This window comes from Urocitellus parryii, chromosome X, assembly GCF_045843805.1.
Source record: "Urocitellus parryii isolate mUroPar1 chromosome X, mUroPar1.hap1, whole genome shotgun sequence".
In the NCBI taxonomy this organism is placed as follows: domain Eukaryota; kingdom Metazoa; phylum Chordata; class Mammalia; order Rodentia; family Sciuridae; genus Urocitellus; species Urocitellus parryii.
Window position 1 is genome coordinate 38,197,387 of NC_135547.1, and position 24,937 is coordinate 38,222,323.

The 24,937-nt window shown below is 35.2% G+C and overlaps 1 protein-coding gene across 4 annotated transcripts in view; it reads right to left on the reverse strand.

The window, feature by feature from the left end:
* The window catches only part of Pak3 (p21 (RAC1) activated kinase 3), an 84,197-nt gene that overhangs the window by 40,255 nt on the left and 19,005 nt on the right, over positions 1-24,937 (reverse strand). Inside the window, exons 3-8 of one of the 4 annotated variants that reach the window (XM_026396781.1) lie at positions 21,917-21,979; positions 20,302-20,346; positions 18,977-19,130; positions 17,073-17,110; positions 9,469-9,600; positions 7,601-7,766 (exon numbers count right to left, since the gene is read on the reverse strand). In XM_026396781.1, the coding sequence (XP_026252566.1) occupies positions 7,601-7,766; positions 9,469-9,600; positions 17,073-17,110; positions 18,977-19,130; positions 20,302-20,346; positions 21,917-21,979 (598 nt within the window). The remainder of the gene's footprint in view (positions 1-7,600; positions 7,767-9,468; positions 9,601-17,072; positions 17,111-18,976; positions 19,131-20,301; positions 20,347-21,916; positions 21,980-24,937) is intronic. The other 3 variants (XM_026396783.1, XM_026396782.1, XM_077793853.1) reach the window with 3 other exon arrangements.

The following is a 24,937-nucleotide window of genomic DNA, read 5'->3' on the forward strand; positions in this document are numbered from 1 at the left end:
ACTATCCAATGGATAGGTCTTTATATAGACATTCCAATTCCCCTTCCCATCTAACTCATGAATTCATAATTATCATTTAAATATAATCTTAAAACACTCTCCTTTTTGAAGTCTTCTCTGATCCCTCTAATGAGAATCACATGCTTTTCCTGGAGGCCACGAGATTTGGCTTTTCACCTCTAACTTCAGTGCCTAGTACAGTGGCTGCCACTCAACAAATATTTGTCTATTAAATGGATTAGAATAAGAAATTATGGGGCTGGGGTTGTGGCTCAGGGGCAGAGCACTTGCTTAGCACATGTGAGGCACTGGGTTCCCTCCTCAGCACCACATAAAAATAAACAAATAAAATAAAGGCATTGTATCCATCTACTATAAAATGTTTTTTAAAAAGCAATTATGTAGGAGTTGGGATTGTGGCTGAGCAGTAGAGCGCTCGTGTAGCACATGTGAGGCCCTAGGTTTGATCCTCAGCACCACATAAAAATAAATAAACAAAATAAAGATATTGTGTCCAACTACTTCTAAAAAATAAATATTTTTTTAAAAAAAGCAATTATGTATTTGAATGCTGTGCTGTGTCTATAGATGATGCCTCACGCAAATTTAGACAATATCTATTCTCTGGGCCAATGGACAGCTTAATTCATATCTAATCATATACAGAAAAAAATTAGTAAAGTGTTTCACTCATGGACTATTCATCAGATTGTTGAGGTGGTTCTTGTTTTTTTTTTTTTTTTTTCGTAAAGGAAGTCTATGTTTACATGAGGTTAAATAACACTTAGGCAATATGAGTTGATATAACTTTTTTTCTAGTAGTTCCAGTCTCAATCAGTACTACTGTCAATTCACCCACTCTATAGCCTGGTCAGAAATATGATCATCTTTGATTCATCCTTTACCTCACTGGCTCATTTGGTTTCCTACCAAGCTGGCATCTCTTTACTTCCTAGACATCTCTTCTATCTGTCCCTTGTTTATTACTGCTTCTTTACTTGGGCTCTCATCAACTTTTTCTTTGCTTCGTAATTTTTTCTATAGAAAATAATGAACATTTATCAACCTTATTCATTATATATGTGAATCCTAATTCTCTATTTGATTCTCATCATCGTTTGCCTGAATTATTCCAGCAGCCTCCTAAATAGACTTCCTGTTTCCACCCTCTGCCTATTTCAGATCAGAGTCCACACCTCTCCCATGATGCTGGAAATAGATACCTGATCAAAACATTTGATTCTCTGTGGTTCAGGACACCAGGATGGTTCCCTATCATCTACAGGGTAAGGCCTAAAGTTTTTGGCATTGAGTACAAGGTTTCTCATGATTCAGCTCTAATTCTCCCCATCACATCTTTTACCACTAGAATCTTCTCATCTAATCAAAACAAACTTAATTGCAGCTCAAGATTAGCTTCTGCTTAACAGCTTAGATGCCTCTTCTGTAACTCCAACAAAACCCTCCACTACTGATTCTTTGTTCAATTAACACTGAATACATTAGAGTCCTAGGCATATGATGTCAAGTCTTTATCTGAAATGTCCTTCCCATTTTTCTTCAGGGTAGGCTTCTATTCATGCCTTAATACGCAGATGTTTCCTCTTTGAGGAAGTTATCCCTGATCCCTTTGAATAAAGTTAGTAACTTACCCTCTCTGTGCTACTACTATAGTTTTCCTCTCTCACTCTTTAGCTTTTCCTTTTTTTCCGGTCTCCTTACTGGATCATATTATCCATCTGTTTGCCATCCCCTTTGACACAGTTTCTTAAAGACAGGAGTCATGTCGTATCACCTCTATATCCTTAGTGCCTTCTTCCTCAATGCTGTTTATAAAATGTATCAAATACTCAGTGAATATTTATTTAATTGAACTCAATTAAAATTAGGCATTATCTTTTATAAATGCCTCATAGTTTAATATGGGATAAAGAATATATTTTACATGAGCTGTCTCTATAGAATACCACCCACTTAGCAATTTCTGAGTTGCTATTTTATTTTTCAAATTGTCTGAAGATTTCCACATCACTAAAAGCCATATTTTTCAAGTCATTTATTAATGGGTAAGTGCCTGACCCTTTTTTCCCCTAATGAAACGATGATTTTAAAGTCACTTGAAACCATAGTTTTACTAAGTAGTTTATAGTTTTCTAAGAAAGTTTTACTATTAAGTTGCTGAGCAGACTCTTTTCCATAGACTGATCAAAAGCAAAATAAGCTTCAGCCCAAGCCACTTTCTGAATTATGACCAATTCTTATTGGCAGGGTTCAGTTAATGAGGCTCCATGGTAGTAAATTATTCAACTTTTATTTCCATGGTATGTAGGTTAAAAAAAATCTGGAAATAAATCCTTTCATGAGGATTACCAAAAGACAACCATTTTCCTGGGATTCTGCTTCTGAATTTAACTGCTGTTCAAATAAAATGGCGTCCCCTCACCCATTACCCTTCACAGGAGAGTGTGTGCTGCCATCTACTGATGTTAGGCAAGGGAATTGAAGGTCTTGTTTACAATCCTGAGTCTCAAATACAATAAAGCAAAAGAAAAACATTGTGAACCAATATTTAAAAGGTGAAAAAAATCAGCAAACCAAAATTCAGAGAAAAAAAAATAATAGCAATATCAGAATAATTTCTTACCAAAGAAATTCCTTAAACAGAAACCAAACCATTCACTTTCAAGTACAAGGTTTTACAAAATCACTAAATGCTAGTATTTGGAAAAGAGCTCTCACATTGTGGTTTCACTGGCAGAAAACCCATCAATGCATTCTCTAACATATTAAGCTAATCTGAACTCCTACCATTAAAACATATTCTCTTTGACATAATGAAGGTTTTGACTCCTGAGAAAAAGCAAATTAGTTTCCTAAATTACTATCAGTTCTATCTGAGGATGGCTTAGGAAAGTGAGTTTTGAGTGGGAAATACTGGGGTAGGGGAAAGAAAAGAGGAATAGGTGATTGTAGGACCCTGGAGGAATGAGGATAAAGACATATTTCCAGCATTGCATGTTTTGCTGAATGTGGCTTTTTGGAATTTTTAACTAAAATGTAGGACTTTCTTTATTTTCCAACAGATCCAGACAGACCACAATGAACAAGCCAGACCCAGGCGATCTGTCTGTGTAAAACTGAAAGATGATCTGTTCATTTCAGGACTTAATGATCCCTTGGTTTGGCCCCCACAATCAGTATCGTCGTTGGAAGATGGCTCTGTGGTTTGGACTGCCTGCCTCCTAGCAATCAGCTCCCTGAGGCTAAAGGTGAGGATGATTAAATAGAGGCTTCCTTTTCCTCCTTTAGTGGTAGAGTGCTCACCCAGCACATGTGAGTCCACCCTGGAGTGGGTTGTAGGCCATCCTTTTCCTTCTCTGTCTCCCTTTACCCGCTCCTTTGTCTCTCAGCATAGGCTCTTCTACTCCTTCCCCAAACTCTAATGATACCCCCAATTCCAAGGTCCTCAATCACTTGTATAGAGACAATACATTTGAAATTATTTTTACTTTAATTCTGTCCTACTTCAAGTACTGAAAAATATGGTGACTCTCACTTTGTGAAAATAGCATAGTAGTCATTTTTATGCTATTGTTTATTTTTTAGATGTCTTACATATTTTAACTCATTTAGTCTTCACCCATTACATTCTTAATATCATCTCCAGTTTTTCAGATGAAGAAACTGAAGTTCAGAGAGGTTAAGTGCTTTTGCCAGTGTCACACAGCTAGTCTGTGTCAATGATTCGACCCCAGCTGCCAGGGCTTAAGCTCAGTGATAAAGCACTTGCTTAGCAAGAGCAAGGCCCTGGGTTACATCCCTAGCACATACACTAAAAAAAATTGTGTGTTTCATTGTGTTATCTTATTAAGGCTTCATATACATGTAAGAAAAAATAGTACCTACCAGTTTTTGAATAACTACTATGTGCCACATACATTTGCTGAGGTTATTTCATGAATTATTCTCATTCGATTATTACAGTGGTATAAGGCTAATACTTTTTACTGCTACTATCCCAAGTGATGAGGAAAAGAAAGGTCCACAAAAGTTAAATAACTGGATCAAAGTGACACAGGTAGTAACAGAGGGTCTACAACTTTTTTAAAATTTATTTTTAGTTGTAGTTGCACACAATACCTTTGTTTTATTCATTTTTATGTGGTGCTGAGGATAGAATCCAGGGCCTTGTACATGCTAGGCAAGCGCTGTACCGCTGAGCCATAAACCCAGCCCCATGGGTCTGCAATTTGAATCAGGGTGTTTCTCACTTCAATGCCTGTCCACAACCAGAGGTTGAACTCCCTAAAATCCACCTCATAGAGAGACTTCTTAAATCTAGTTATGATTCTTAACTTCATTTGGCAGATAAAAAAATGAAGCTCACTGGGGCAAAATGACTTGTCTAAGGTTACCAAACGTGAGTGTGTTAGTGACAAAGGGCACAGGAAGGGTGATAGCAAAGCAAGGCCGAGACTGTGACTGCATCTACTAATTAAGAATCACTCCTCCATTTCTCTACCAGTTCTCCCTGTCAAGATGCATACGTATAGTATATACAGTCACAGGTGACCTACTGGCTATAGGAAAAAAGATTTTGAGCCCAAGAATAAAGTCCATTACAGGAAAAAACACTCAATTCTTAATAAAAATGGTACCAAAGGCAGCTTTTCCCTCTTCATGTTGTTGCTTAGTGCAGAAGTGAAGAAACAAGAAATCATACAGGCCACATTTCCAGCATTTATAGTTTGTAAGAAAAGCAAGAGTTTGGCCCAGTAAAATAATGTTTGTCAGCTAACTTTAAAAAAAAAAAAAACATTCAAATGGGGGCTGGGATTGTGGCTCAGTGGTAGAGCGCTCGCCTAACACGTGTGAGGCACTGGGGTTTGATCCTCAGTACCATATAAAAATAAATAAAAATATAAAGGAATTGTGTCCAGCTATAACTAAAACATAAATATTTTAAAAACACAACAACAACAACAACAAAACAACAACAACAAAAAAACCAAAACATTCAAATAGGGCTGGGGTTGTAGTTTAGTGGTAGAGTGCTCACCCAGCACATGTGAGGCAGCACTGGGTTCGATCCACATAAAAATAAATAAAAATATAAAGGAATTGTGTCCAGGTATAACTAAAAAATAAATATTTAAAAAACAAACAAACAAAAAACCCCAAAACATTCAAATGGGGCTGGGGTTGTAGCTCAGTGGTAGAGTGCTCACCCAGCACATGTGAGGCACTGGGTTCGATCATCAGCACCACATAAAAATACATAAGTGAAATAAAAGTATTGAGTTACCTATAACTAAAAAAAAATTTTTAAAAATTAAAAGGTACAAATGCATTTTCATTACAATCCATCTAATGAGATTTGAAACAGATACTAAATACCAGTCTGTTTAAGGAAAGCAAGGCTGAAAGATGTTTAAGATCTGATATAATCTCACAGGTCACATCTATGTGTATAGAACAAAGAAAGAAATTAAGGAAATAGACTAAGTAATTGAACTTAAATTATCCAGGAATTCTTTCATTTCTTCCTTCCATTTTACACAAAGAGTTGGGATATGCAAAGCAAAGTGGGTAATGGGAAGAGTGTAAGCTTTGAAGGCATACAGATAAGAGGTAAAAATCTAGTTCTGTCCTTCATTACTGTAATTTGGTGACTTTGTCACTTAAGCCTTTTCAAGCTTACTTTCAGTGATCTATAAAACAAGAACATTCAAATCTACCTCAAGAGATTATGGAGAAAATTAACCCTGATAATGTATGTAAAGTGGGCAGTACAGAAAGTGCCCAGTAAATGAGAATGATTATGGTTGTAATAATAAATGGTTGGTACTGGTGCTAGAAGAATATTTAATCACATAGAGTAAAGTCAGTTTGCTAAAGTCCCACAATTCCAATTGTCAGTGCTCATTAACAACTACAAAGCCAATCTTTGCCTTTCCAAAATACCTCTAGTTCAAAATGTCTCAACTTTAGAACTGATGACATTTGGAGATGAATAATACTTTGTTGTGAAGGGGAACGGAGGGGAAGTATCCTGTGCATTGTAAGATGTTTAGAAACACTGCTTGCCTCTATCCACTAGATGCCAGCAGCACTCTCTGAATTATGACAACACTGTATCCAAACTTAATAAAATGTCCCCAATAGAGTAAAATGGTCCTGACCACCACCTCCTCAGCGCCTCCTTGTGGCCTACAGCTGGAATTGTTCTCTTCCTTTATAAATTAAAACAATTGCCTGAAAAGAGATTACATCTTATTCTTTATTGTACCATGCTACTAAATATTGTCTTTCAAAAATAATGTAAGTTTCTTGGTGATAGGACATTATCTTTCCATTGTGTCCTGCAACTTTTTTGTTTGTTTGTTTGTTTGGTACCAGGGATTGAACTCAGGGGCACTCGACCACTGAGCCACATCCCCAGCCTATCTTATATTTTATTTACAGACAGAGTCTCACTGATTTTGTATGAGTTTAATAAGTATGATGCATAGACCTTTGACTCTTTTAAGAAGAACACCTAAATTTTTATCTTCTTGACCCAGAACTGAGTAGAATGTGAGTGTTTTGAAAAACTGGGGTAAAACGTGTATATGCATGGGCTGGGTTGTAGCTCAGTGTTAGAGCACTTGCTTAGCATGTATGAGGCGCTGGGTTTGATTCTCAAAACCAAATAAAAATAAATAAATGAAATAAAGGTCCATCAACAACTAAAAATAATACTAATACTAAAGTATATTTTTTAAAAAAATGTATGTGCACAAGCATGTACACAGTAATGCCATTGTGGAAGGAGACTATAAGCATTTGCTTGCTCTGCCCCCAATACCACATAGAAATAACGCTAAATTAAGGGAAAAGGCTGCTTTATTTGTGGTAAGTTGCAATTAACTATGATGGGCTCTGAGGTTGATTTTTCTATTGTGATTGATCAGTTGGAATGCTTGGAGAAATCATAAGACTATAATATCCCTTTTGATGGTTTAATTTCTTTTTGTATGGGGGGAGACTAGGGATTAAATACAGAGATATTCTACCACTGAGGTATATCCCTAGTCCTTTTTTATAGTTTTTTTAAGTTGTTGATAGAGCTTTACTTTATTTATTTGTTTTCATGTGGTGCTGAGGATCGAACCCAGTGCCTTACACATGCTAAGCAAGTGCTCTATCACTGAGCCACAACCCCAGCCCTCCCTAGCCCTTTTTGATTTTGAGACAATATCCTGCTAAGATGCCTAGGCTGGCCTCAAACTTGTTATCCTCCTACTTCAGCCATCTGAGTCACTGGGATTACAGGTGTGCACAACTGTGCCTGGATTGGTGGGGTAATCGTAAGACAAAATCTCTTATGTGATTTGTTTTGTCATGCTGTTACCCTAATTGACATGTTTTTCAAGTAAAAATATTTTGTTACTGTTAAGTTAGGAGAGTGAGTCACAAACCTTTCATCTCATGACTCTGGGTATCCTGGAGTTCATACAAGCAGATACAAACTTCCAAAAGATCAATCCTCCTTCTAAATAGATTAGTAGAAAGTTTCTCTTGAAGAAAGTAATGATGGGAAAAAAATAAACAAACTCACTTAGCTTCTCTAGGATCTCCTCATCTGTCATCTTTGATTTTTTCCTTTGCCGATCTGTATTCCTGTACAAAGTACTAGAGTTGGCATTCTCCGCAGAAGGTGGTGTGACTTCTTTATTTGGTGCTGCTGGTGAAGCAATAGATTCAACCACAGAACGAGTATAGATCTATAAAACAAAATAATACAAAGTTCTATAATTAAAACGTACGTCATGGAATAACTATGATATTGAGACACTGTCATCTCATTTAAAGATAATCGTTTAAAGAGTTTTTAGTTTCCTTAATAAGACTTAGAAAGTGCAAGAGGGGCTGGGGATGTGGCTCAAGCGGTAGCGCGCTCGCCTGGTGTGCGTGCGGCCCGGGGTTCAATCCTCAGCACCACATACAAACAAAGATGTTGTGTCCACCGAGAACTAAGAAAAAAAATAAATATTAAAATTCTCTCTCTCTCTCTCTGTCCCCCTCTCTCTCTCACTCTCTCTTAAAAAAAAAAAGTGCAAGAAATAAAATAAAAGTTCAGTAAGTGAGATGGCATCAAATTAAAAAGCTTCTGCACAGCAAAGATAATGATTAGGAGCATGAAGAGAGAGCCTACAGAATGGGAGATCTTTGCCACCTGCTCCTCAGATAGAGCATTAATATCTGCAATATAAAAAGAACTCAGAAAAAAGAAAAAAATCCATACACACAAAATAATTAAACACTTTTGTAAAGAAGAAACACGAATGGCCAATAAATATATGAAAAAAATTCAACATCTCTAGCAATCACGGAAATGTAAAGCAAAACTACACTGAGATTTCATTTCACTACCATCAGAATATAAATAATAATAAACATTGGTGAAGAGGTGGGGAAAAGGGTACACTCATACACTGTCGGTGGGCCTGTAAATTAGTGCAAATACTCAATAAATCAATATGGAGATTCCTCAAAAAACTAGGTAGTGAACTACCATATGACCCAGCTATTCCACTCCTAGTTCATTCTTTGTCCAAAAGATCAAAAATCATCCTATTACAGCGACACAGCCACATCAATGTTTATAACAGCACAATTCACAACAGCCAAGCTATGGAACCAACCAAAGTGCCCTTTAACAAACAAATGAAAAAATAAAATGTGGTATATATACACAATGGAGTATTACTCAGCCATAAAGAAGAATGAAATTATGGCATTTGCTGCCAAAGGGTATAACTGGAGATCAACATACTAAGTGAAATAATCCAGACACAGAAAGTGAAAGGTCAAAAGCTTTCTCTGATATGCAGAAGCTAGACCAAAATAAGGAAAAAACAGAAAAGTGGTAGGGAAAAGGGAATTCTATCAAAATAGAAGTAAGATCAAGGGAGGGAGAAGAGACAAGATAAGGAAAGACAGTGGAATGAATCTGATCGAAATTTCCTATGTAATCATGTGAATATACCACAGTGAATCTCACCTTTATTTATATCCACAAGGCACTAATTTTAAAAAAACTGTAAGTAAACTGAATTAGAACAAATTATGTTCCATGATTTTATAATTAAAAATGAGTTGTAATGTTATGTATAACTAAAAAAACTAATCAAAAATACCATCAGGGCTGGGGCTGGGGCTCAGTGGTGGAGCACTTGCCTAGCAAGCACGAAGCCCTGGTTTCAATCCTCAGCACCATGTGAAAATAAATAAATAAAATAAAGGTATTGTGTCCAACTACATCTAAAAAATATATTTTTTTAAAAAACACAGCATCATATCTGATACTCAAGTTCTGTGAATATAAGATATGCTACTTAGGTTACTGGTTGATTAATTGTATTCTAAGTCTATGTTCCACAGCTCATCTTCTGAACCATGTGGAAATAATCACTTGTAACTTACTGATTTTGTATGCTCTGGTCTTGGTGCAATAACTGGTGGGGGCTCATTGTCATCTTCTTCTTCTTCCTCTTCTTCATCTTCTTCTTCAGATACAGGAGGAGCTAAAGGAGGCTCAGATGCTGTTTTTGTACTCTTAGAGAAAAAAATTTAAGTATCAGGTATTAATTTTCATTGTTTTTCATCAGAAATGAGAAAACAGAAATGAATATTTAAGCATGTAGGGATAGGAAGGAGCTATGTATTTTACAAATGAGAAGAACCATCTATAATCTGGTGTGCAAGATGTGCTCACATTCAGAGATCAATTTGTTTCACAATGGAATGAACCATTTTTTGTTTTCCACTGAGCTCAAAAACAGTGAACTATTTATTACTTTAGCATTTTAAAGTTAAATGTTTTTGAATCCAATGAGTACTTAAAAATCAAACTGCCATTAAATCCTCAAATATGTACTGGATACATTGTCAATTTGTTGACTGATGGTTTGTCAATTTGAGAAGGGCAGAGCATGCATATGGATATTGTATTAATACAGCTCTGCAAATACTCACTAAGAATAAGGAAGCCAGTAAATGTTTCTTCCTTGTTCAGCCTCCTGAAAAGAAGCACTCAGACAGTAATAAAAATGAAGATCTAATCACCTATCTACATAAATAATTGTTTGATATTAACCAATAGGTTAATGTTGATTTACAATAACTAATAAATTATAATGATATCACCAACAATAACAACCACCACCACAATACCTAGGATCATTCATGTTAACACAGGGGCAGAATGGTTGCAAAGTCTATTTTAAAAAAAACTAAGGTTATGGTTCTCAAAGTGTGGTTCCCAAGTCAGCATCATCAAGCAACTTGTTAGAAATGCAAATTATCAGGCTCTTTGCACTTCGGAATCAGAAACTCTGCAAGTGTGGCCCAACAATATGTGTTATAACAAGCTTTACATGTTATTCTGATGCATTGTCCAATATAGGAACTACCAGCCACATATGGTTATTGAACATTAAAATGCAGGTAGACTAAACTGTGTTCTAAGTGTAAAGTACATTCCAGGTGTTATATACTTAATGTGAAATAAATTTTTTTTGGTACTGGGGATTGAACTCAGGGGCACTCAACCACTGAGATACACCCCATCCCTATTTTGTATTTTATTTAGAGACAGGGTCTCACTGAGCTGCTTAGTACCTCGCAGTTGCTGAGGCTGGCTTTGAACTCATGATACTCCTGCCTCAGCGTCCCAAGACATTGAGATTACAAGTGAAACCACCATTCCCAGTCACATGAGATAATTTTAAAAAATGTTTCATCGATACGTATATATTGATGTATTAAAATATTAATTTAATATACTGGATAAAATTAAATATATTATTAAAATTAGTTCAACTATTTCTTTTTACTTTTCTGAAGTGATTGAAAATTTAAGGTGAATTTAAATTTATGGTTTGTATTTCTGCTGAACAGCTCTATTATAGCTGCTTTGTATTTTTTGTTTTTGTTTTTATGAATTTACTAGTTTATTGTTTATATTACTGGGTATATTGCCCACAGTCATCCTACAATGAATTTTTATTCCTTGAATTCAAAGATCCTGGGGCAGTTATAGGTATACTATAAAGACTATTAGGTCAAAGGACCTCAGTCTGTGATTAAAAATTCAATATGGATTTTCTACAGCAATGTAAATACCTACAGTAGAGTCATAAGGTATAACACATATCTGATAGGAGCTAGCAATATTTTTATATTTTGAGAAATAAGGCACCCTAGAATTGATAAACACATGAAAGAATATTTCCCTGATATAGATGTTAAGTGGTTTATAGATTGAAGTTCATGTGTATTAGACATTGGTTTTCTTATTTATCCACCTGTATTTATTATTAACTTAATCATAATAACTGGGCTATGGTATCATATTATGGCTACAGCAATAGAAACAAATGTTAACAACACCAAGATACCAGCTTTAAAAAAAATCACTTTCTTCTTATGAAACACTATCTGTTCAGGGCAATTCAGTTAGGTGCAGGAAGAAATTACCTTTGGGTTATTGTATTTGTTTTGATATTTTATCTTTCTGGAAAGGTGCTCTGTCTTATGATTATTGGAATCAAGAATGTACCTAATGAGGGGCTGGGGTTGTGGCTCAGTAGTAGAATGTTTGCCTGGTATGTGTGAGGACCTGGGTTTGATCCTTGGCACCACAAATAGATAAACAAATAAAGTAAAAAATCCACTGGCAACTAAAAAATATTTTTTTAAAAAAGAATGTACCTAATGACAGAATGTTCATATAAATGAAGTACATTTTTTTATAATGTGAAAAATGCTGCTATTTTATCAGTTAGGCAGTATAAACCAGACTTGGGTATAATAAGCTTTATGCTGGCCTATGAAGACGTTTCAGATTAGAAAAAAATCATCAGTTCTAAAAGGACACTATAAAACTATCAAGTAAATTAATCAATCTATAATCAAATGTCTATTGAGTAGAATAATACATCAACATCACCAATTACTTAAATTTAGCATTTACAGAAATTTCATTACATTGAAAACAAATTGTAGGTTAGATTTTCTTATTTAGCAACAATTCTTAAGTAGTCACAAAGATGTGCCAAGAAATTATACATAATCATACATTAAATGTTACTTATAACCAAATCATTTAAAAAATCAATATTTTAAAAAACCATTTCAAAAATTTACAGCAAAAATATAAAGTGGAGTATAGGAGTTCCTTAATATGGCCTCCAAAAGTACACTTATAAAAATTCTTACTAGGATCAAAGAATGACCCTGCTGGCAAATATTATAACCCAAGGTCTAGTCTTCTTGGTCCAATTCTTAGACTGTTGCAAAAACCAATTAGTGCATAATGGCCAAGTAGCTACCTTTCGTATTTCAAGTTTGGTTACTGTGGGGGACAAGAACCCTAAACTTTACTTGCTTCCCTGATATCCCCTGTCTAGACACTGCTAAGATTCTATAAGTGGTGGTCATTTTTGCTGCTGTAAGTTTAGCAAACTTATTTGTTTAACAAGTTTTTGTAGTAGTCTTTTTTTTTTTTTGTATGTGGGGCCTTGTGCATGTGAGGCAAGCACTCTACGAACTGATCTATATCCCCAGGCCTGTAGTACTCGTTTTCGTAGTGTTTCCATATTCTTCCAGGCAGAGAATTACTATGTCTAAAATTTAAAATTGTAAAAATGTAGATAAAATGTATGACATATTTTTATCTTATCAAAATTAAAGAGGGTCAAAAATATCATGATGCACACATTGGGACATGGGAGGCACTTATTGACCTTTGTTGGGACAAGGACTCTTAACATTCTGAAAAATTTGGCTCATATCTCCAGAAAAATGCAGGTAGAGACTTTTTTAAATGTATACTTTCAATGGTTCATAGAGCTTGTGAAACCATCCCTGAGCTCCAAGTTATGAACCCTGATCCAGAGAATGCACCAGCTAGAGGAACTGTTTTAGGAAACTATCTTTTCTTTGATATTAATTTCTAAAGGCCAAAGGAATTGGAAGAAGGATTTTGGATACTTAGATGATAGAAAATATAGTTTGGGGGTCCTTGTTGGTATTTGTTTAAAATTCAGAATTCATAATTTCAATGCAGATCTATTTTCAGAATAGACTCCTGGAATCTGCACCTTAACAGACGTCCCCCGCAATTCTGATGCACACTGAAGGAAAAAAAAATAAATAACTAGTATATAAACAAACCAGTACTGCAAATCAAAAAAGAGCAATCTGTCAACTACACATTCAGTTTCTTTAGCAAATGATGGCATATTCATATTAATTGTTTTTAGCTTAAATTGCAATAATAGCTCAGAATCCTAAATATAATCAATTCATTTTTAGTAGCACAATCAAAATATAAAATTTAAAATTGGCTTCAAATTGAAGAGTAGGTCACTGAATAGAATTTAGAATTTAATACACTAATATTAAAGAAGCTATATAATAAGTGAGAAGTAAAACAGGCATCTATTTAAAATATTTAGAAAATACAACATTGCTTCTATTTTAATTTTTATCCAGAATATTAAAGGATGCCAAAACTTGTGATCAGTTCAGGCTGTGCCTATACCGAGTAGTCAGAATCATTAAATTAGATCCTGTACGATAATCTCAATATCTTCCAATAGAAATCTGAATCTCCTGAAAAATAATATGCTTACATTTTAATTCACTCACATATCTTTTTTATTTTATTTTTTTTTTTTGGTATCATGGATTGAACTGGGGGCAGTCAGCCACTGAGCCATATCCCCAGCCCTTTTTATATTTTATTTACAGACAGAGTCTCACTAAGTTGCTTAGGGCCTCACTAAGTTGCTGAGGCTGAGCAGGATATGGCAGCAGATGCCGGTACGCCCAGGAGCTCAGGAGGCTGAGGCAGGAGGATCACGAGTTCAAAGCCAGCCTCAGCAAAAGTGAGATGCTAAGCAACTCAGTGAGACCCTGTCTTTAAATAAAATACAAAATAGGGCTGTGGATGTGGTTCAGTGGCCAATTGCCCCTGAGTTTAATACCCGGTAGCGCAAAAAAAAAAAAAAAAAAAAAGGTAAAAATAAGTTGCTGAGGCTGGGTTTGAACTCATGATCTTCCTGCCTTAGCCTCCCAAGCCACACTCACATATCATTTTAAGCGTACAGCCATATTTGATCTCATCCTTTCCTCTAACATACAATCAGTAATCAAAACATCTCTAGAATTTGAATCTAATTTTCAGTCCTATTGTCACTGTCTCATATCAGGGTGCTAGTTCAGTTGTATACAGTATTTTCCTCACTAGTCTCTCTTCATTTGGTCTCACCTTCTGTTCTCAATTCATTCTGGACATTCGCTGTTAGATTACACTTCCCAAAGCATAACCTTTGATCACTTCACTGTCTGGCTTCAAAACACTTCAAGGGCTTCCTACTGCAAACTGGAAAAGTCAGATTCCTAAAAATACCATTTAAGGGTCTCTGATTTTAGCCCCATGTTTTGTTTCACAGTTTCACTTCTGTGTTACGTTTTCTTGCATCCAGACTTTATTCAAACCTATGACTTTTGTTCTGGTGCTCTCCTCACCATCGTGCATTTTCCTCAAACTTTTCATTTTGCTTAGAATGCCCTTCCCCATTTTCACAAATCCAAATCTCATCCTGTCTAAAATAAGGTCTAGCTCCAATACCAACTTTTATATGATTCATTTTCTAATTCAGCATTCAAAAACTATATTGCAAGTGCTTATTAGGTACTAAGCAATGAGTTTAACCTCTCAGAGACAAGTGCCTACTTCCTTTCCATCCCCATCTTAAAATAATCTCTTTTATCTGAATTTTCATAGCAAATTGATATATTCCATGGCATATTAATAGACACATTTGATACTATATATTTAATAAGAATACTTAATGCTATCCATATTACATTATGCTTCTTTATGTTCACACTTATTTACTGTACCACACTGAACTCCATACTTCTAAACTTATGCTAAATAAGAAAACATCTAGCTGCTTTATATCCAAAAAACAAATACATTTTTTTTCTGATTTAATGGAATATTTGTCCATGATATAGACTTAATTCTATATGCAAAACCAACAGAAGCGATCTCAAAAGAAACAGTATATATTTCAGGGGAAAATAAAAACCAGTACACAGATTATCCTAGTAGGTTGATGTTTAAAATAACTGACCTAAAAACAATACTTAGGGCTGGGATTATAGCTCAGTGGTATAGTGCTTGCCAAGCACATGTGAGGCACTAGGTTTCATTGTCAGCAACACATAAAAATATATAAAAATAAAGGTATTATGTCCATCTGTAATTTTAAAAAATTAAAAGAACCAATATCTAGTTCTTGGCCAGGATTGCACAAGTATGATACTAATTAAATTAAAGGAGGTAAAGTCTGTGTTGATAGGGGATGTTAACATTCTTTCTTACTTTCCTAAGCTCTCATGGTAAAGAAGAAAGAGGAGAGGGAAATAGCTAGTTGGATAGGGAGAACAACAATCTGTTGGTTTTTCGATCATACGGTAATTCTTTTTTTAATTTTTGAGAAACTGCCATACTATTTGTTGTGCTCTGGAGATGAAGTATCCTCCAAAAACTTATGTGTGAGATGGTGTAATAATTCTCAGGTGACATGATAAGATTATGAGAGGTGTAACCTAATTAGTGGTAAATCCACTGATATGGATTAAGTGTAGTCAGGTAGAGTATAGCTGGAGGAACTAGGTCAGTGGAGCTGTGCCTTTGGCATTCATAATTTGTCATTGGGGAGCTTGAGTTTTCTCTCTGCTTTCTGGTTGCCATTCTAAGCTGCTTTCCTCCACCATGGCCTTCTGCCATGATGTTCTGTCTCAGCTTGGGTCCAGAGCTAGGAAGTGAGCAAACCATGAACTAAACCTCTAAAACAGTGAGCCAAAAGGAACTGTTCCCTCTAATTTTTTCTGTCAGGTCTTTTAGTCACAGTGATAAAAATGTTAACTAAAACTTTTAAAGGCTAACTAAGCCATTATTCTTCACCACTTATGATCTACTATTGTCACATCCACCCAGGGTGATTTCAAGCAGGCCAACAGTTTTCTTCTACAAAAAGGGAAAAATTAGCCTGGCAATCCATGACTCTTTGGATAAAAATAGGGGACTTTTGCTAATGTCAATTATTTTACCCCTGAAGAAGCATGTGTGTCAGGAAATACTTTCAATCAGTGTATTAGAATGAAAATTCATAGAAAAGGAAACTTTGCCTAAGATAATTTCCTCTTTAATGCATGTGAATATTATTTCAGATACTTTAGCACTTCCAAGAACTAGGTTACATTTATTCCAGTTAGTTCTCCAATACACCTACATGACTTTGGGCAAAGTCACCTCCTGCAATGTGCCTCAGTCTGCTGAAATAAATTACACTAAAATGTTGTGTTGTGACCTTAGACAAGTTATTTCTATCCTCAGTTCCCTCATCTATAAAGTAAATCTTAGTTGAGTTGTAGGAAAGATGAAGCAAGTATAAAATATTAATCCACATTGTACATTTTAAGTGTTCAATAAAAAGAAGTTGTTATTAATATGGTTTTTATTTTTAAGATTCTATACATAGAGAAAGAAAAACATTTGTCCATGTAAAGAAAAATGAACATTAATTTTCACAGTATCTTTATTTGTAATAGCCTCAAACTGGAAATAATCTGGAAAGTCTTCAGTGGGTGAGTGAATAAACAAATAATGCCATAATTATACCATGGAATACTACTACTCAGCAATAAAAGGAACAATCTAGTGATACACAAACTAGTGGCTGAGGATTAATTGTGATCAGTCATGAGAGATTTTACTGGGGTCCTGGAGGCATTCTAAGACTTGATTGTGGTGATGGGAGTACAGGTGTATAAATTTACTAAAACTCGTTGTATCCTTAAAATTAGGGAAATTTTATAAATGTAAGTTATACCCTTAAAAACTGTTTTGTGAAAATTTTATATCTAAAAACTGGATTATGCAATTATATTCTATTGGATCTTAGGGAACCCTGATTATAACAAAGAGTCTTTAATTTTTCACTTACCGAAGGATGTGCTGCTATGTATCCATGTGCACTTTTATCTGAAAAGTGAGAACCAAAAGGTTACCTTTATTTCATGAAGATGATCTCATTTAGAAAAATAGAAAAAAATATCTTTGAGCAGAAGGTAATTCTTCAATTTAGTATTAAATAGATATTATGACAAATGATACCTTTTTTAAAAAATAGCTCACACCATTACAACGTCAGCATGTTCTCACCAAGTCATTTTACAACCTATAGTAAAAGCCCCCAGGTCTTCAGTGTACCTCATCTATAAGGGGGAATATCAAGATTACCTATTCCTAACTGTTATGATTCTATACATCAATATCCATGATTTATTTTCTTTCCTCTCTTCCTCATCATCTCTTCCTTCTGTCCTCCCTTAAAAATTCCCATCTTCTCATCCTCTTCTCCAGTCAGTCAGTTTCAACACTAGAGCATTCAGAAAACATATGTTGAGGGTCGGAGGTTGTGGCTCAGAGGTAGAGCACTTGCCTAGCACATGCAAGGCCCTGGGTTCAATCCTCAGCACCCCATAAAAATAAATGAATAAAATAAAGGTATTGTGTCCAACTACAACTAAAAAATAAATATTTTTTAAAAAGAAAACATATGTTGAGTTTCACTCAGCTAAGTATAATGCAGGAACTCTGATACTATTGAGTTTTGCCATAGTGCCCAGGAGTTCATATTTTTAAGTTAAAATATTTCAGCATCTAGAAATAAGGTGCTAAACAGCAGTGACTACTTGGAGTAAAAAACAAACTCTGAGAAACTGAAGGGTATTAATGGTTATACTGAAATGATTTCTTGAATGCATTTTCAGTTCTGGTAGCCTATTGGAGGCCCACTCCTATTGTCTTAGCATTAAACACTGTTTGATGTATCAACAGACTCTCTCAGGCATTTCATTCCACATGGAACACTAAAATATCATAAAAATGTTTCCTTAATGGTTTTCTTTTTAGAAAAAAGTTTTTAGGTTTTTAACATTGGATGGTAGTTAAATAATCCTCTCATATCAAAAAGTCCCACCTAGTGTATGAATTGCCATGTGCCTTCAAGTCTGAGCTTTGATATTTGACATGGCCAAATCAGACAATCCTCCACTTCCAAGTACATCCTTGTACTATTCTCAAAGAGATCTCAAGCCTGCCCTATATTCAATCCAATGACAAGCCACAGGAGGTCCTTATGTCTAGGATACTATTGATAGCATTCCCTTTATTCTTTGGATATTTAATTATACTAGAGAGATGATCCAGATCACTTTTCTCAAAATGTGAAAGTATTTTTTGGGATTAGGTTTCTTTTGATTGTTTATAATGCACATTTGAACATCAAATTTCCAATCCAAGGCCGGGTCTACACACTAGCAAATTAAAGCACAATTTGGCAGTATGGCTATTTCAATCTTTTTAAATAATAAGACATAGTTTCTTTTTTTCAGTCTGATATTGGGATCTGATCAAAGTAACCTGACAACCACAAAATTTACTCTGTGTCATCATGATATAAATCATTGAGTCTAAGGGGTACAATGTATTTCCATTGATTATGGTTCAATCCAAAACCTCTTACTTCATGAACCCATCACAAGGCCTGATCATAAGATACCGAGTATCTTCCTAAGAAGAATTGTGATTGCTAATTCAAGCTTACCATTACTGCTTCACTCAACAATTTCCCTACTTGGGTTCTGCAAAAACACCCAATTAAAATAAATCTTCTAACATCAAGCCCAAATTCCAATTTGTCTTTTTGGTTTACTTATGGTGAATCCAGTCAGGGAAGGTACTGGAACTGACTTCAAAAGTTCTACAGACATTCTGTTCTAATCATGAGATTCTAAGACTAGAATGACTTTTGCCACCTTTTGATGCACCAGAATTTCTCTTTACCTCCTGATGTAAAGCTCATGTATTTCTGGTTGTTGACGGTTTCTTTGGAATCATAGAATTTGAGAACATCAAGAACGGCTTGTGGGTTCTTCTTTTGTTCCAGTTTTGTTATGTTGGAGGTTTGGAGTAATCTTGCCCATTGCTCAGGAATTCCCTGTGGACAACCAAAGGGAAAAAATGGCAGCTGAGAACATACGGCAGTGGCAATTTCATGTTCCAGTAAAGTTCTTCACCAAGAAGCCCATGCTACCTGTAGGATTACACTTGGGAAACTGAAGTTACATTCTAGATTTAACGTTAGTAACTTAATAATGCAATCATTCTCTTCTCTAATTAAAACACATAGGTAAAACTAGGATCCAACTTAAAAAGGGTGGGTGGGAGTATGACTGTGATAGAAAAAAAAAGCGCATGAAAATCACCTCCATATTGACTCTGCTCATCCATGAAATGATGTTTACAGCTTAGCTTATTTTGTTCTGGTGACTCAGGGCAGACATAGCAAGACTTCTCTAAATTTGTGCACAACATAGTATAGTGCAGATCAATGGGTTTTATATGACTGGAATAACATAAGCTGTTTCTGTGCATGTTGCAATCAGAATATGCTTTAGAATAAAAGGAAAGCCTCACCCTTGGTCAGTTTACACTTTGTGATTACAAAATTCAATTTTTTTGGGACTACAGTTTTAATATAAAGTCAAATTGGGAGGAGATCAAAATAGAATTGTGGAGGAGCAATGACCATTGAGATGCTAAATAGTAAACATTAATGCTGCTTTGGGGATTTTCCCTGCAGCTTTCTCCAGGGTATGCCTCCTCCTCTCCTCCCTCCCTCCCTTCCTCCCCACTTCATTTATTGGTCACATAGAACCTGGGGACTATGAAAACCATGCCAAAACCTTGTGAAAATTTACAATAATCTGAAGTATTTAGAGCAGAGAGGAGGGAGTATTTGAAAATCTTACCAAGGAGAATTGCAAAAAATTACAGAGAAGTTAGTTTTGCATTAAGCATCCAACATTCTTTCCTACATCTTCAGCCTACGTCCCCATTTCATAATTGTCCAAACTCCAAGAGCATCTTGGAGAGAAAAACAGACACACTATTCCTGAAGTGCATCCAGGCACAATTTATGTGGCTTTGTCCTATGAAGTCTCGGCAAAACAATGTGTGACGTGGGCCTCCAGAGTTTGGGAATGACAACAAAAAAGTGAGATAAGCCAAGCAACAACTCTACTGCACACACATGAACCTGCTGCTGCAGTGCTATGACATCTCAAAGAAGCACTTTGATGCAAGCTTCTTTTGGGCCTGTGACGCACCTCTGGGAGCTTCCCTGGGCACATCTGTGAGCCATAGAGATCTGGCTGTAATGGACGTAAATAAAGAAAGAAAAGAAAGTTAAAACAGAATGTGGGACAACTTAGAAGGTGGGAGGAGATGAAACCAATGGGTCTGAATGGGGGGGTCCCTTTTAAAGTGGGGCGGTTATGAAAATAGGGAGGTATTAACTAAATCAGGGACAGGACAGGCTACAGGACAACAGATTTAAGAGAACAGAGAAAACGACAATGTTCCAAAGTTTGGAATTATAATTCCACTTTTGGCCAGGTGCTTACTTCATAAATAGGCAATAATAAGAATTACCATTAAATGATTGGAGAAATTACTAAAAGCAGAAACATGAATTTGGAGGGAAGAAGAATGGCATCATGAAAAGCTTTGACAATAATTTGTAAGTTGTTTTTATAACTTGGTGATCACAGGTAGCCCAATGGCCATGTGATTAACTTACAAATTTCAATTCCCAATTCTGGTTAACCAATTTAAATTTCACATTGAAAGTGTCTCTCTGGCTAAAATTCAGAGAATGGATATAAGGCAATGATGAATTTTTGTTCTCATTGATGTAATTCTTCTATATTTTATTGCTAAAGTCATGGCTGGCTTACAGAAAACTAGGTAAAGGATGTTCCCACACAGCCAGACTCTATGTTTAAGATTCTTATACACTTAAGACTGGGGAAAGGGAAACAATTTCTTTTCAGACCATATGTGAATAATTTACATTTTAATACTACAGTTCCAAATCCCACTTCCCAGAAAATAAGGTCTGATATAAGGTACAGCGTTGTCTAAATATATTCAAATGCTACAGAAACATGCTTTGACCCAACTGGTTTGATTTGGGATATATGTCCTTGATTCCTGGCATTTGGGGTTACTCCAAGCACAGTGAAACAACACTTTTACATGCATTCATCACGCAGTTTGATGCTAAAGCCTTAAGCCAAAAATTGGAACTCAGGAGCCCATGCATGATCCCAGTTCTGATTCTAAGTGCAATTAATAGCATTTGGTTAATACTGTAATGGCCAAAGGAGGTATTAAGTGTTACAAATCCAGGTATGCATTGCACATAACCACTAAAGCAGACTTCACTGGCATGATCATTACCATATTCATTAGAATATTTGTAGTTATTATACATCCCCAGGGTACTTCTAAACTTCTGTGATAATAGTTATGTGATCACTAGACAGCAGAAAAAATGCTGTCAATTGCAGGAGATCTTCCAGACAACTATACTTACCACATAGCTACACTGATTATGTAATTTCTTTTTTCTAAGTTGAGGCAAACCAGTTTATCAATGAAACCTGACACTTAAATTTGAACGTATGCCACAAAGGCACATAAATCAGAAAGCCATCTCATTACTCCAAATTGAGGCACTAATCTCAAAGGTTAGACAGCTAATGAAGACCTAAGAGCATCAGAAGCAGGAGCACATATCAATTCCTGATCATATATACGATAACAAGTAGATGTACATCAAGCTGGGGATTGTCCAGTGTAGCCCAGGAGAATGGTAGCATGATATAACAGGCCAAGCATTATCTTATCATAAGAAAAGATAATTTATATCACTCATACCATTTTTCCCTCTGATTGACTTGAAGCGACCGTCACAGGTCTAGAGGTCTGGAAAGGGGAGTTCTGAAGTATTTGGGACAAAAATGGTAATATAAAGGGTAAGGACTTGTAATAATTTAATACCAAAAAAATCTCACCTCCCAACCTAATTTTAGCTACAGCATCCAAGTATATGACCAGATATATAAGGTTATATAGACCAATTAGCCACAGTGTAATCACCAAAGCAACACACCAAACCAGTGTCCAAATATTCAAAATACCAGGCCCTTTGTAAGACAACTGGATTAAACAATTCAAGAAATTGCTAAACATTCAACCTCAACAACAACAATAATCAAATTTAGTGATATGATCCTTCCAAAACACAATGACTTAGTGGTACTGTGGCAATTAAGACCTACTAAATCCTACCAATTAAATTACTTTTTAAAGTGTATTATCATTTGGCATTTTAAAAGTTAAACAAATAAATAGTATAGAAAATGTAAATCATGTTAAGATGGTAAAAAATAGGCAGAATTTGATATTTTTAAAAATTACAAGTGGGTAAATCATTATAAAATATCATCAAGATGACAATAAAATGCTTCATATTTCTAAATTTACTTTCTGTCTGTCTATATAGTTAATAGATTTATGTCATTTGGCTCCATGAAAATAGTTGTTTTATTTAAAAATTGGTGGGGGATTGTTTTAATGGATTTGGTTGTATCAAACTATTTTTCAAGATTGAAAAGACTGCCCATATATCCCACATATCCCACCTCATCCCTCTGATTGGTTCACTGTATTCTAATTAACAACAAAACGAAAATAGCTAGAGATACAGTCAGCAAGATGGCGGTGATTCACTTCCTTCATTTCCATTCAGAACTTAGTAACAATAAAAATAACAACAAAAAGATAAAGATGGAGAGATTGCATCACAAGATGGAAAGTAAGTTGGAAAAAAGTAGAAACAATAAAACATTGGAAGGAAGCAAAATATCACATGGAAGAGCTAGAAAAGAAAATTTTCACATCAGAAAAAAAAGAAAAATATGGGATGACAACAATAAAACTAAGAGAAATTCGAACAGAAACGCAGAGGGGAAAATGGTCAAAATTGAAAAGATAAAGATATAAAAAGAAAATAGGTAAGAGTTGTTAGATAAAATTTCTATAAATTTTAAGAGGTTTTCCTGTTTCAAATGTCAGAAAAATAATTGTAATCTCTTTAAAATGTAAAATTGTCCAGATTATAAAAATTACTTTTATGTGATGGGGATAATGTGATAGTAGTGTTGATAGTGAAGTTATATTTCTAAAAGTACCTAACAGAATATGTATATTTTTCTACCCAAGGGCACTTTACCACTGAGCTACATCCCCAGTCCTTTTTACATCTTATTTTCAGAGAAGGTCTCACTAAATTGCCAAGGTTGGCCTTGATCTTATCATCCTCCTGCCTCAGGTTCCTGAGTTGCTGGAATTGCAGGTATGTATGTGCCACCACATCTCACTCTAAGAGAATATTCTAACAATATAATAAAGGTTGGGCTCAAACTCAAGACCATTTGAGTAATGTCTCTGACTTTTTTTTAATTATTGATGGACCTTTATTTTATTAATTTATTTTTATGTGGTGCTGAGAGTCGATCCCAGTGCCTCACACATGCTATGTAAGTGCTCTACCACTGAGCCACAACCCCAGCCCAATGTCTCTGACTTTGATGATGAAATTCATTAAATCCTACCTATCTCAATTTTACAGTGGCATTATTTCCTAACACTCTCTTCTGCATACTACTGAGAACACAGGAATAATTAGTCCACACCACTTTATGAGGCCAAGATGTTTACTGTTTGCATTTCATTCTTATAGCTTACTTCCAGAATTGAACAAATAAGATAATGTGGTTGTCAATTCAATAACATTATTTGCTTCTCCAAATCAAATTGACTTGCTCCTTCTTTTTCTTATTGCTTAATCATATGATATAGTCTATTCACTAGCCATCATGGTATGAGAAATGAAATTTTACTGTTTAATATTGACATTTCTTTCTGGTTTAACAAGCCAAGATTTGATGGTAATGGTTCTATTAAAGATTTTCCCCCAAAATGTATTCAAAATTACTCATTGTTTCAGAAAGCACATTTGATTGAGTTCCTTACTAGCAGAGAAAAAAAAAGTAGTTGATCTTCCTAGGGATATATTTTTAGCAATATCTTTTCCCTCACCTTTCTAAAAGAGGTGCCAAATCTTTTTCTTAAAAAGAAAATATAAAATGGCATACATCTGAGATCTTGTGCTCTATGAGCACTACATATCCAAAGAATGGATTGATATATAGCTATGTTGTATCCACAGAATTCTGATTGGTATTTGCTATACATAGTAAGTGTGTGTGTGTGTGTGTGTGTGTGAAGTAAACATATAACTACTAAAACGTACATGATGTATCAGTATTTCTCCTTGAAACATGGAGTTTGTTGTTTTGAATGTCTACAAAATATACCTATTAATAATCTAATTTTGGGCATGATAGTACATGCCTATAATCCTAGCAACTCAGGAGGTTGAGGCAGGATTATCACAAATTCAAGGCTAACCTTAGCAACTTATTGAGACTCTCATAAACTTGACAAGACCCTGTCTCAAAATAATAATGATAATATAAAAAAGCGGTCTATAGATGTAGTTAGTGGTAAAGCACCATTGGTTTCAATCCCCAGTAGGAAAAAAAAAACACAAGAAACAAAACAAAATGTTAAAAATAATCCATGTACTTGAAATCAAATAGAAGATTAAGTTAATTTTATAGAGCTTTTTGGTTAGTGCAGTTAGCTCATCTGTGTAATTCAGGTCCTAATGTAAAGCCTGAATTATTCAGATCAACTGTCATCACTGGCCAAATTGAGTAGATGATTCTCTGATTCACTTCACATAATAAAGAACAGGTTCAGGCAGGGTCTCCTTACCAAGACTACATTTTCTGTGCTATGGTAAATTAATATTTTCAACCAACTTGAAGA